General features: G+C 40.0%; 1 protein-coding gene across 3 annotated transcripts in view; it reads right to left on the reverse strand.

Annotated features, from left to right (window-relative positions):
* Positions 1 to 7,317: 7,317 nt before the first annotated feature.
* The window catches only part of HLF (HLF transcription factor, PAR bZIP family member), an 82,212-nt gene continuing 75,673 nt past the window's right edge, over positions 7,318 to 13,856 (reverse strand). For 2 of the 3 annotated variants that reach the window (XM_069067466.1, XM_069067468.1), the window contains exon 4: positions 7,318 to 11,859. In XM_069067466.1, the coding sequence (XP_068923567.1) occupies positions 11,641 to 11,859 (219 nt within the window). In that variant the 3' untranslated portion in view covers positions 7,318 to 11,640. The remainder of the gene's footprint in view (positions 11,860 to 13,856) is intronic. The other variant, XM_069067467.1, reaches the window with a different exon arrangement.

Here is a 13,856-nt window from a genome sequence, read left to right on the forward strand (position 1 = left end):
CTTTTTCTCAGTCTTTATTGTTCTCAACCTCTTCACAATCTTTAACACTGTTGATCACTCTTCTCCTTGATATTCTGCCCTAGGTCTTCAAGATACTACTCTCTCCTGGTTCTCCTCCCACTTCTCTGTCCATTCCTTCCCAGTCTCCTTTGCTGGATCCTCATCCAGACCATACCCTCTAACTCACAGGTGATCCATAGAATTCTTCCTGGTTGCTCTTCTTTTCTTCCTTTACACTACTTTCCTTGGTGATCTCATCAGTTCTCAGGGCTTTAATTACCATCTCTATGCTGATGACTTTCATATCTATCTATCCAGCCCTAACCTCTCTGTTGACTTCCAATCTCACATCTCCAACTGTCTTTCAGACATCTCAAACCAGATGTCTAGGATTCATCTTAAACTCAGTTATGTCCAAAACCAAACTCATTGTTTTCTCCCCTAAGTATCCCACCTCAACTTCTCAGGCTCACAACCTAGGTGCCATCTTCACCTATTTTTAATCTGTTGCCAAGACCCATTGAGATCACCTTTGCAACATCTCTCTAATACTCACCCTTTTCTCCTCTGATACTGCCACTACTCTGATGAAAACCCTTATCACCTCATGCCTATACTATTGCTGGTGGGTCTGCGTGCCTCAAGTCTCTCCTTACTTCATTCCATCCTCTATTCAGCCATCAGTGTGGTTTTCCTAAAGCACAGGTCTGATTATATCACCTCCTTACTCAATAACCTTCCATATCTCCTTATAAACCTCTGGGATCAAATACAAAATCCTCTATTTGGCACTCAAATCCTTCATACTCCAGCCCCTCCTCATCTTTTCAGTCTTCTTAAAACTTTCTCCCACCATGTACTCTTCAATCCACTAATACTGGCCACTTTGCTGTTCCACGAACAAGACATTCCATCTTGCAACTCTGGGCATTTTCTCTAATCGTCCTCCTCTCTGCCTACTGACTTCTCTGGCTTCCTGTAAAATGCAACTAAAATCCCTCTCTTTCGGGATGTCTTTCCTCACTGCTCCCACCCAATTCTGGTGGCTCCATCTGTTAATTATTTCCTACTATCCTGCATATAGCTTGTTTGTACATATCTGTTTGTATTTTGTCTCCCTCATTCAATAGTAAGCTCCTTAAGGGCAGAAACTGTCATTTGCTTCTTTTTGTATCCTCAGTGCTCAGCACAGTTTCTGGAACATAGTAGGCCCTTATTAAATATTCATTACTGATTATTAACTGACAGGCAATAGGGCATCAACGGGAAGAACACAGACTAGAGAGTCAGGAGATCCAGGTTCTAGTCCAATCTCTTCCACCAACCAGCTGTATGACCTGGTCAAATAATTTCATTTCCTCTGAGTCCCATTTCTTTTTCTTTAACATGAGTAGGTTGGACTAGAAGATGCCTAAGGTTCCTTCCAGCTCTACAATTCTATGGAATTACAGGGAGGTTAATTCTAGCTCCTTATACAGAAGAACATTTTAATAATTATTGCTAATGGAATGAGTTGTTTCAAAAAAATAGTGAGTTTCCCATTAATGGAGGTGCTCAAGCAGATGCTGGATTTGTTAGAGATAATTTAAATAATTTGTTAGGAATAATATAAAATGGATTCTTGCATTAGCTGAGAGGTTGTATAGATGAGCTCTAAGATCCCCTCCAACTGTAAATTTCCATGACTTGATGGGACCAGATTATTTATTTTGTTGTTCATCCAGTGAAGACAAAATGGTGTAGCAGATAGAAAGCTGACCTTGTAGCCAGGAAGATCTCTGACACAGAAAGGCTGTATGATCCTGGGCAAATCATTTCACCTCTCACATAGGTAATTCCCTAAGACTATAGGTTATGGAGAAGCTGCCAACATGCACTGGGAGAAGGAGTTTCCTCTTTCAGGAGTTCCCTATGCCAAAGAAATCGCAGGTCTAATCCCTCTCCCCATTCAATCTTGAGATGTGTCTGTAGCTGATTCTTGTTACTGCCACAGAGCCTTCACACCAGTTATCCATCTATTAAAATGAAACAGTAGAATTAACATTTTGAATTGATTCATCAAGTGTTGAAGGAACGCATGGATGAATGAATGATCTTTATAGCTGCCCATTATTGATAACTCTGCAGCAAAGGAGCTCAGGAGAAGGGGGAAATAGGGAGACAGGGACCTAGACAAGGTAGGCTACAATAATACTACTGATAACTCCCATTTATATAGTACCTCAAGGCTTTAAAAGGACTTTCTTCACAACAACTCTATTAAATAGATAATGTGAATATTAATATCTCCATGTTATAGGAACAATAAACAATCATTCATTGCCATGGATAACAGACTTTCTATCCTTCTTTTGGTCCACACTTAAAATGTTTCCACTTAAAGAGAATCTGAAAATCTAGGACCCCATCTATGCCATAAAAAAGCATCAGAGGAGGTCTTTGGTCAGAGAATAAAGTCCAATACAGGTACTAAAAAGGGCAAGTAATGTGTGATCATTGGCAAAGGGGAATGGGTATATGGAATAATTTTAAATGGAAGAAACAATGCAAGATACTGCATAAGCAATACTCTGAAAATGTATCAGCAAAGATCAAGAGAGAATTTAAAGGCATGCAAATAGCAAACATTCACTTGGTTCTTTTGGGGCAATATTCCCCAAATTCATAATAATTCTTCTCTGAGTCAGTCTTTCATTCCTTTTAGATAAATCTATAAAGTTAATGGTAAGAGGGACTACAGTATGTTGGATTGAGAGCTGGTCTCAGAGTCAGGAAGAACTGAGTTCAAGTTTGGCCCTTAGTTGAATACTTAGCTTATCACTCTTTGAGGCAACTAATTCCCTAAGACTATAAGTGCCAACCTGCCAGGAACTAAGCCATCTGTGAGTTCCGTTTGCCAATGAAATCACAGGTCACATCACTATCCTATTAAGACAAGAGCCTAAGAAGTTCCAGCATAATTTGAGACCAAAGAGTTGGCAAAACACAGTGATTCTTCACATATTTAAAGTATTCCAAATTCAATCTGGAAACATATGCTTATGTTTTGGACATGCGTTCTGTGTTCATTTGGGCCATCCCTTAAATGGGGCTGTGGCCATTACCTGAATGGAGTCTTACAACCCACCAATAGCTGTAGGTATTTACATAATGAGACTTTGTCTCTTTAAATAAACAATGAATCTATTGTAACACAGAATTCATCAAAAATAAACTCGATCAATGCAATATTTATTGATATTCTACTTTGAGGGAAGAGTCATGTTAAGCACTTCAAGGAAATGCAAGAAGTTAATAGATAATAGTTAATAGTTCAGGGCATTCCACTACCTTAAGCAGGTCAATCTTGTACATCTATGGTGGTTTGAAGACCGCCATACTTTGATTCTTTGAAGAAACCCTCTGAGTGGGAGGGAATAGGGTTCCTAGAAGACCATGGATTAAAAGTCCACCCCAGATAAGACTCAGAGAGTGAAGCAGCCTGTCCAGGCTATAGAGGTAATGACTGGCAGAGCTGGAGTTTATCCAGGTACTCTGACTCCAAAGCCAGTGACCTTTCCACTGGACTAGCACTGCCATCATTCACCTTAACCATTACTCATTCAATATTCAGGTACATCTAAATTGTGTACTAGGCTCTTCCATCATCAATCCATCCTCTACACAACTGCCCAAAGAATTTTCCTAAGGCATAGGTATGACCGGGAAGCTCTGATGAACGCAAAAGCCTTGAGTGGTTCCTTATTGCCTCTGGGAAGGTGTAATCACAGGGATGGGGAACCTGTGGCCCTCTAGGTCCTCAATTGCCACTCTTTGACTGTTTGGATTCTGTCAAAGGGCCACACTTGAAGACCTAGAGGGCCACATGTGGCCTCAAAGCCACAGGTTCTCCACCCCTGAGGTTAGAGAGCTGATCTCAGAATCAGGAAAACCTGTAAATAGTAAGAACATGAAGTTCAGTTGGTTCTTTGTGGGCAACATTTCTCAAATCTGTAATTCTTTTCTGCATCTTTCATTCCTTTTAGACAAATCTTTGAAGAGAATAGTGAGAGGGACTGTGATGAAGGAAATAGAGAACTGGCCTTGGTCAGGAAAAACCAGGTTCAAGTCTCAACTATGACACATGGTGACCTTGGGCAAGTGACTCAGACTCTCAGTTGTCTAGGAAACCCTTTAAGACTAAGTTTTAGAGAAGGTGCTAACTAGTATTAGTAGAGTGAGCTTCCTCATCTGGGAATTTCCATGACCAATGAAATTATGTGCCTAATCCTTACTGTTATCCTTTCACTCAACCTAGAATTTAAGGTCCTCTACAGTCTGTCTTTCCAAATCCCTTTAGGGATTCACTACATGTTCCCACCAGACTAAACTGCTAATATTCTCCCAATGTTCCATCTCCTGCCTTCATGAATTCATGCAAATTGCCTGGAATGCACTACCTTCTCATCTGTTTCTTAGACTCCCTCAAAGCTTGGCTCGTTCTTTTTGTGTCTGTCTCTCTTGTTTTTGCCTCTATCTCCTTGTTTTTCTATTTCCCCCCTCCCCCACCAAGCTGTTATACTATTCTTACATGCTGTAGCTCTCCCCCAACCCCCTAACATCATCCAGTACAGTGACACCTATCAAACTGCTACTGTTGGTAGCATCCTCACCAGTCATAGCCAAGACCCCACATTAAAGTGGGGGAGACTCCAAAGTGCTTGGATCCATCAAATGGTTTAGCATCAGAAGCCTATATGACTTTATGAGTGGAAATGGTATTACAGAAGATGCATTTCTATGTTCTTTGCAGCTACACTCTCTGAAGCATGGGACCTTTCCATCTGACTTGTAACTGAAATCTGTGTTATCTCCCCCACTAGAATGAGAACAGGGGCTGTCTTACTTTTGTATGTGTCCCCAGCATTTTGCATGGAGTAAATATCTGAATAACTGCCTTTTCACTAATTTCATAAATTTATTGTTCATTCATTCAAATTTAAAAACTACAATGAGCAAGAAACTAGTTATCACACCCACTTTGCCCCTGCCTTTGTTGCCTCTTTGACATCCAGGGACAGGCACTGGTGGTAGGATGCAGGTGATGAGATACAGACAAATCACCTGGGAAATGGGCCTTAGAAAAGCTGCTATTTTGCATCAAATGCAAGTCTCTAGGATCTGGAGTCTGGAAACAGGGACTGTATGGAGCTCAGAAAGGCTGGCTTGTGTCAGTTCCTCTTCTATTTCTGCACTGTCTTTTTCCTCGGCAGGTCTATTACGAATATGTCTCTATACATACACATATGGAGAGGAAGGGGGAGGAAGGGATGGAGGGAAGGAGAGGGGAGAATGTGAGACATAGGGAGGGAGGGAGGGAGAGAGAGAGAGAGAGAGAGAGAGAGAGAGAGAATCTATATACTTTATCAAGAGATCATTTTCCAAAGGGATAATTTCCTGGCTTCTTCTCTATAGCTCCTGGCTAAAACTTTATGGCCTCTTAAGGATAGGAGAAGCTCTTCAGTAACAACGTTTTCCAAGAGATGAAATGAATTTGCAGATAGAAGAGGAGGGAGTTTTCTATATGGACATTAAGGGATCTGGAGTTTTCCTTTTTTCTTTTCTTTTTCAATGTAGAGGACAAAGACCTTCGACTACAGGGAACATGTGATAAGTCTACTCACAGTGTAGGGGTCTAGGGAAGCAGACAACAGGCTCCAGAAGAGTCAGTGGTGCCTCACAGGGAGGAACTCCCAAGGGGACAACCAGCTCCTACATTTTACACCAGCATTTAATAGCTTCCCAAAGAGAACATGAAGCTTTTAAAAATTTTTGCCTCACCTTGAGAAGGAAGTGATTGAGTATCAAGTATATTAGACCTGGAGTCAAAAGACAGGTTTGAATTCTGACTTTGCCATTTACTCCCCATGTGGGCTGGGGCAAGTCTTGTCCCCTTTCTAGGCCTCAGTATCTTGATCTAGAAAAATTAGGAAGTGGGACTAGATGACCTCCATCTAAGACATCTTTCAGCTTCTGATCCTTGAGCAAATAATAGGCGCACCATAACTCATTATTTTTCTCCTCAAAAAGGGCATTTAATGTTTAAGGTAACCCAATCCAACCTGGGAAGGAGGTTGTTTTCTCAGGGGAAGAGCTGGATTCTAATTTCTCAGGCAACCTCAATGAAAATAAAAAGTCTCAATCTAAATTAAGAAATATCATCCAAATAGATGCCCAGACACCTAAATCAGTAACTACTACCCAAATAGACACTCAGACACCTATATCAGGAACTACCACCCAAACAGATGCTCAGACACTTTACCTTCTGGAGGTATACCTAGCTTAGAGCCTATAAAAACCATCCCCTGGGGTTAAGCCCACCTACTTTCAAGAATATCCAGGCAAAACATTTAAGATTGTGTGGGAAGGAACAGCAGAGTCCTAGAATTATAGATTTGGACCCAAAAGGGAACTCAGCATTCATTTGGTCCAACCCTCTCATTTTACAAATGTAGCAACTAAAGCAGAGAGATTAACTGAGGAAATCGAGAGGTCCAAGTCATACAGGTATTAGGTAGGAGAGCTGGCAGGTTAACTCAGGTTTCTCCCACCAGAACTCCAGCTGTCTCTCCACTGTTCACCTGAGCCACGTTTCCACCAAGACACCTGAAGGTCAAGGTGAGTCAAGACTCTTCATGGATGATTTCTTCATTGGTTTCCCTGTACATTTCCTTGTACGCTAAATGGGAAGATGTGGTAGTCTCATTCACTATTTCATCAAACCCCCTGCCTAATATACATCAAATTCACTGCAATGGCAAAAGAACCACCGAGTTAAGGCTGTTTCTTTCCATATAAATCCTATTCATCTTCTTGGCAAAGACTTTGAAATATTATTTCATCTATCCCCCTCTTCAAGCACCATACCACATTTGCCACTTTTCTTATTGGACTACCTGTATCATTCTAACCATCTCAGAGGCTTTTGGTAAAGAAGTGGGATAGGGAATCATTGATACAGAGAATTCTCAGTTGAGGAAATTCCCTCTACCAATATAGGTGAAAACTTTCTGTGTAACTGAGTCTTAGAGAGTTGTCTAAAACAGTGAGGGGCTAAGTGACTTGCCTAGGGGCACACAGTCACTATATGTCAGGGGCCATATCTTTCTGGCTCTGAGGCCAATTCTCTATTTGCTACTTGGAACTGCCTCTCATTTGGTGAAGAAAATGCTTAGAAAACCTCAGAGAGATCTCTGTAAATATGGTTTATAATCACTATCAAAACGGAAGGAGTAAGTTCTAATCACTGGTTGACCAAAGTACAGATACATGGAAGAGAAGACAAATGTTCAAAGTTTATTAAACATTAAGAATAACAGACAAAGGTTTGGGTTGAACAACATATATGATGCAATCCTGTATCATGATGCACAATTTCAGTTGATCACCTAGGTGAACGCAAATTATTTAACAGATGCAATCTTGTGGTTTTCCCCAAAATTACAATGGTTGATCACTGGATAAAGATTGGTCTGGTGGTCTCAAATGAAAGATCCCAGTGTCCTTAAGTATCGCAAAGGAGTAAAGTTAAAAGAACAAAAGGGCACTCATCTTGCCAGTCAAATACAAGCCACTAAGCCTACACCAAGGCTCATTTCTGCTGACTTTCAATTCACTCCCAGATGCAGAGAGGAGAACTTCGCAGGGACCTCAGGCCTTATGGAAATGTAGGAATGGAGGAGCCATAGAGGGGAGATGGCAGTATTCAGGGAAGAGAGTGAATACCACCTGGAGAGCTGGCCACTTTGCCTGGACTCAGTCCTGTAATCATTTGATTTAAATCTATGTCGGGTTCTCCCTGTACAAGGGCAAAACCCCACCTCCTATGGTATTGCTCCAATAAGCAATCATGCTTTCCCCCTTATAAATAATATTTAAAGTACAATATGGCCTTTGAGGCATAGGTACTTCCTTTACCAGTGTAAATTTTAATCCATCCAAACCCTGGGTGACTGACAAGATCCATTATATAAATAAGTTCTTACTTGAGGGAATGTCTATTATTCTGCACTGTTGGCTCCATTCACAGTCACTCTATCTCTATCTGGTCAAATGTGGTTTTCACATGGGCCAAAAGAAGCCACAGAAATAGAATGAAGAGTATTTACTTGTTGAAGGAATTTACTGTTGTCCATAAACATCCCCTCGTGGGAGAGTGGGCTGCTAACTTGCTCTGGCTGATAAATTTTTGAGACTTCTCTGCAAGTCTAGTCAAAAGGAATTGTCAAGGGCGGCTGCCAGCAAAGTTTCTAGTCTGCAGACTCCTAATTCAAGTTTCAACTCGATTTGTTTTGGGGTGATACAATTTTTCAAATCCCTAGATTTTTAACCCCTGTAAGGTGCTTATAATGATGGATAAAAGTGATAACATGATTTGTATAACGGAACAATGTTCTATCAACATTGTTCTAAGGGTGACTGGACTGACTGCCCTGTCCTGATTACTCTAGATCTCACCAAATCAGAGAACTTCCACTTCAACGACCAAAATGATTAACTTTCCTGGCATGATTAGCTCAACTGGGAGGTGGGGGAGACAGAGATTGAGAAGGTGAAGGTAAGGGAGAGAGGGAAGGAGAGAGAGAAGGAAGGAGGGAGGGAGGTAGGAAGGGAGGGAGAAGGAGAGAAAGGGGGGGGGAGAGAGAGAGAGAGCGCAACAGATATAAGGCACCTGCGCAGACTCAGAAGTGTTGTAAAGATGAGGTAGCTGCTTAAAACCTCTCCTGGCACACAACAGAAAGAATGTGGTGGGTTATTTTTTTTTTCCTTTTCCACAGAAAACATCTGTGATGTTAATTCTTAACAAATAAGCCCATTCCAAGAAAGACCAATGCTGTTTGCTCAGCTGCCTTTTTATACTTTGAAGAGTTAGGATGGTCCAAAATGCACTTTTCCACTTGCAAGATATAATTTCTGTCACTGACTTCACAACTGTTAATTATGGCTATTTAAATGTACCCATATTATTAAGAATATGTCAATTACCAATTCCACTACAATTAACCACTGCCTCCCCAAAATTCTAAGTTCACAATCATTTGAGTTTGAACTGATATACTATCCCATTCTACTCTACCTTTGGGAAGTCAACTTTTCAGATGCTAGTTGACATGAATTTCCACTCTGCTCTTATCTATCTCCCTCCATGAGCTGCTGTTTAGGGACAGAATGAATGCCAGAAGGAGGCTAAGAACCTAGCCTGTATATCAATTTTTCCACATTCACAAAGATTCTACTACACAGACATTACTAAAGGACTGATAGTGAGACATCATGAAGAACAGGGTACTCAGGAGGCAGGAAATTAGAAAATCTCATTGAATAAAAGAAATATTTAATCTAGAACAAAATGTTCCATCTTTTTTTTTCAGCAACATTGCAATCTGTTGACATAATACACTCCAGTGAAACAAGGAACAATCTTTGTTAAAGGAGAAACATCTAGCGAATTACGGACCAAACACTTAGCACCGATATTCACCCCACATTTCAATGCCGTATTTGAGACATTTGTCTGCAAGAGAGAATGGGGCTGTTCCAAATACTTGCAGCAGGAAACCCATCCCAGCAATATGTCATTCTAGAGTGAACATGAAAATTTTGTGGCAGATGCTTTTCCTAAAAAATACTGTTATCATTCAATAAATATTTGACTAAAATTCATTTTGTGCTTCTGGGTGATATTGACTGACTTACTTTTTAATTCCTAAAAGAAAATAAAAAAGTTCCTTATGTGTTTACAAGCATGAAGCATTGTGGCAAGTCTCAGTACTGTCATAAAATTTTCATTTACAGCAGAAAACATGCTGATGAGTCAGTGATTGGCTTGAAATAGTAAAGATTTCAAAAACCCCAAAGCATTCCTTCTCTGTACAATAATGGTGAATATATATATTTTTATATATATCTTTGCTATATAATTTTAAAACATGGAATAAATTTTTTTCCTTTTCTCTTTGCTATATATAATATATGTCTTTCAAAATACATGGTCAGTATTTGTATCTGAAAAATACTGTACAAAAAAAAACCTTCCTATAATTACTCTGTATAAACATTAAACAATTTTTTTTAATAATTTCTCCTTTTGGTCTAGAGTAAACATTCAAATCGATTGGATTAACCACAGTTTATGACGACATCATCCCCTTCTGAGATACACCAGTGTCTTTACATTCATTTTTTTTTCAGAAGTCCACTTTATAACAGAACTTACATCCTAAAGCAATCAGGAATAAAGCAACAAAGGAAATTCCAGAATTGTTATTATTTCATGAATAATTTTAAAACAACACCAGGGTAGGGAAGAAAAGGAGAGGCAGGGCTTAAAAAACACCCAACTTACTAACTGAATTAAAATCATTTTTAGAAACAGCAAGAGAGAGTTCACAAAAAAATATACATGTATATATATTTTACAAAAGTGAAAGAAAAAACATCTGAAACCACCGAACTATATTCTGGATATCTGCCATCTTCAACTGGAACAAGGGGAGAAAAATGTCAAAAGAAGTGTGGGGGAAGAGGGAGACAAAATTAAACTCCATTTGGTGTCAAAAGCTGATGAAGGTGAGACTTGTTATTTGGCTCTGATATCAATAAATTGCCCATTTTCTTATAGGCCCAGCATCTTCCTCTGCCTCTCTTATCTGGGGATGTTCTGGGCATACTCAAAATGCTTCACTTTCCTTTTTCTCTTTTTTTTTTTTTTAAGACAATGAAACTCTCAGGTAGGGAATGATCCTACGTCCACTAATAAGACTCAGGCAGCATGCTCTAGCATACAACAGGGTTATTGCTTTAGGTACAGACAGTGCAAAAAACACTCTGTGTGCCCTAGTCACGGTGCTCTTACATAGCTGGGGCTTGGAGACTCAAAAGGAAACTTAGCAGACACGGATAAGTAAAGACGGGGGCCCTAAGGAATCTAAACAACACTTGAGATTTGTAGACAAGTATCACCAGAATTTAAAAATATGAGGAAAGCAATCTCTAAATTAAGATTTCTGCAGTATAGCACTAAGTTATCCTGTGCACCTTATTAGCATTTAACATTTGATTAAACATAAACAATAGCTTGTATTCTTAAAAACTGAGATCTACTTTTTTTTTTTTTAAACTGGGATCTTTCCATCTAAATCCAAGGAAAGGGGTCGAAAGAGTCATAAAGGTCTCAGGAGAAGCAGCACTGACTGGGGTGAGAGGGCCAGGATGCAGGAGACAAAGGAGAGAGAGAGAGAATAGCCACCATTGTTCTCAATAATAGTCCAAGTAAAAATGTGGCACTTTTTTTTTAAACTAAATGAAAAGTCAGAGATGGGAGAAAAGAGGAATAAGGAGGGTGTTTCATAAAAATGGGAAATGCACCCGTGCTCATTCTCCCACCTAGGTACATCCAATGTATGTGTGTGTATGTACACACACACGCACACATGACACACATCCATATACGCACACATACATACACACAAATGTAAGTCAGTTTTTGTTGATGCTTCTAGTAAAGTGCTGATGACAGCAAGGTTGGTTTGAATGTGGTGTTATCAAACAGGAAACACTGTCCATCTATTCAAACGCCAACCCACCAAAAATGACATCCTACAGGGGGCCATGCCTGGCCTCATACTTGGCAAGTATGTTCTTGCATTTTCCCAATTCTTTCCGCAAGTCAGCCACCTCCTGGCGGAGGGCCGAGTTCTCTTTCTCCAGGAATGAAGCCCGGATGGCAATCTGATTCTCCTTCAGCCTCCGGGCATCTCGGGAGCGCTTGGCCGCCATGTTGTTCTTTCTACGCCTCGCCCAGTACTTGTCATCCTGCTCATTAGTTACAGGAAGAAAAGAAACAAGATATTAGATTTCAGCAAAACCACAAGATGCCCAAGACATCCAATGGATAGATTCCACACTGGACTGAGGAGAGTGGAGTCATTTTTCTTGACTTGCTACTGTGTGCTGTCAGAGACTCTTAGAACTTCTGAGGTTATGTAGTTCAACCCTTACCTAAAGCTCTAGAGGAATGTTTGAGCCTAGAACAGTACCACAAACCACATTTAGGAGCAAACAGCAAAAGAATGCCTTTCTGTAAAAGTGGCAAGACTGAGGATCGGGTCATTTACTGTGGCTTATCACAAGTTCCATCTGTCACAGCACTGGTTGTTCAACCCTAGTTATGGCTCTGCCCTTACCTAATGATGGCTTTCTTCCTAACCAGTGGGGAACAAGGTCAGAGGCTCATGAAAGGATTGGACATGTGCCCATCAGACAAGGGGTTCACAGCCCAAGCAAGAAAAAGTGTTACATACACCCCTTTTTTTGTTTTTTACAGACCTGTGAATTCATTGATGTAGGGAACTCTCTATGAAAAAATTTCCTCTATCACTGCATATCAGCAACCTTTATAAAACTTAATCTCACAGAGTTGCCTGGGGGCACTAAGGAGTTAAAAGTCTTGCCCATATTCATCAATATGTGTCACAGGCAGGACTCGAACCCAGGTTTTCATATTTCTAACATCAACTCTCTATCTACTAAGACATGCTGGCTCTCAATCTCATATACATATCATGTACAGGTACATACACACATAGATGTAGACAAATATATCTAGAGATATATAGAGAGATTTTGATATATTAATATATGTGTATATACATATATATACTTATGTATGCATTCCTAATAGCACTCTCTCCCTTTCTCTTCCCCCCTCCCTCTTTCTTTCTCTGTTTGTCACTCTTCCCTTCTCTCCCTCACTTTCTCTCTCTTCCTTCTTCCTCTCTTTCCTCTCTTCTGTCTTAACTAAACAAAATGTCAGAAGGGTGATGAGGGAGGTGTTTCCTAAAAATGGAAAATGCACCCGTATTCCTTCTCTCACCTAGGTCTACATGCTGCACATGGGGCGCACACACACACACACACACACACACACACACACACGCACACACAAGTCATTTGATGCTTTTGGGAAAATGCTGATGACACCCTCCATCTATATGTATATATGCATGAATAAATGTATGCATGTATATATGTATATATATTCCTAATTCTATATATAGTTCTCTCTCTCTAAATCTGTGTTCATGTGTATTTCTAACTCTATCTACATTCAGTATAGCATTAAACATCATTGACAAATTACAAAGTGAATATTATATTATGGATAAATAAGAGCTGACAATATAATCTTTCCACTAGGGACTTCAAAGAGGTACACTATATTGATCATCGTCCTAATGTTTCTATGAGATACAGAGTGACCGGGGAATATTCAACAAATGGGGCAAACTGAGACCCAAGGAGATGAAGCAACTTGTTCACAGTCCAACTTTCCATACTCTTCAATGAAATTTTTATCATTAGGACCCTTTTATTCTCTCATCCAACATTTTGCAAACATGTATGTGTACACATATAGAAGTACTTGCACACATATGCACATATATACACATGATTCTGTAGTTTCCTGACGACCTTTCTTATGGACCTTATTTAACCTGGTTGATACTTAGATACTTAGTGCTGGCTGATATGAAAGCAATCCTTCTTTCCACCAAACAAAAATAAAAGAAAATCCTCTTAGGAAAACGCCCTGCATAAATCTTGCTTTAAAACTTTTTATCTAGGTCCCCCCTCTTCTCAAAATCAGCTTTAGGCAATTCATTTATGATGCCACCTGAGCCCCATCCCTCTTTATTTTAACAAATTGCAACAACAAATCTCTTAATCCCGGACTGAAAGGGGCAGTCTGCAGTCACATGCCAACCAGGAAGCCCAGAGGGACCTAATCTTCTTATTCTTCCCAGAGGACCATA

Source organism: Petaurus breviceps, unplaced genomic scaffold, assembly GCF_028583685.1.
Source record: "Petaurus breviceps papuanus isolate PSGF00001 unplaced genomic scaffold, PetGlider_PUasm1.0 90750, whole genome shotgun sequence".
Taxonomy (NCBI): domain Eukaryota; kingdom Metazoa; phylum Chordata; class Mammalia; order Diprotodontia; family Petauridae; genus Petaurus; species Petaurus breviceps.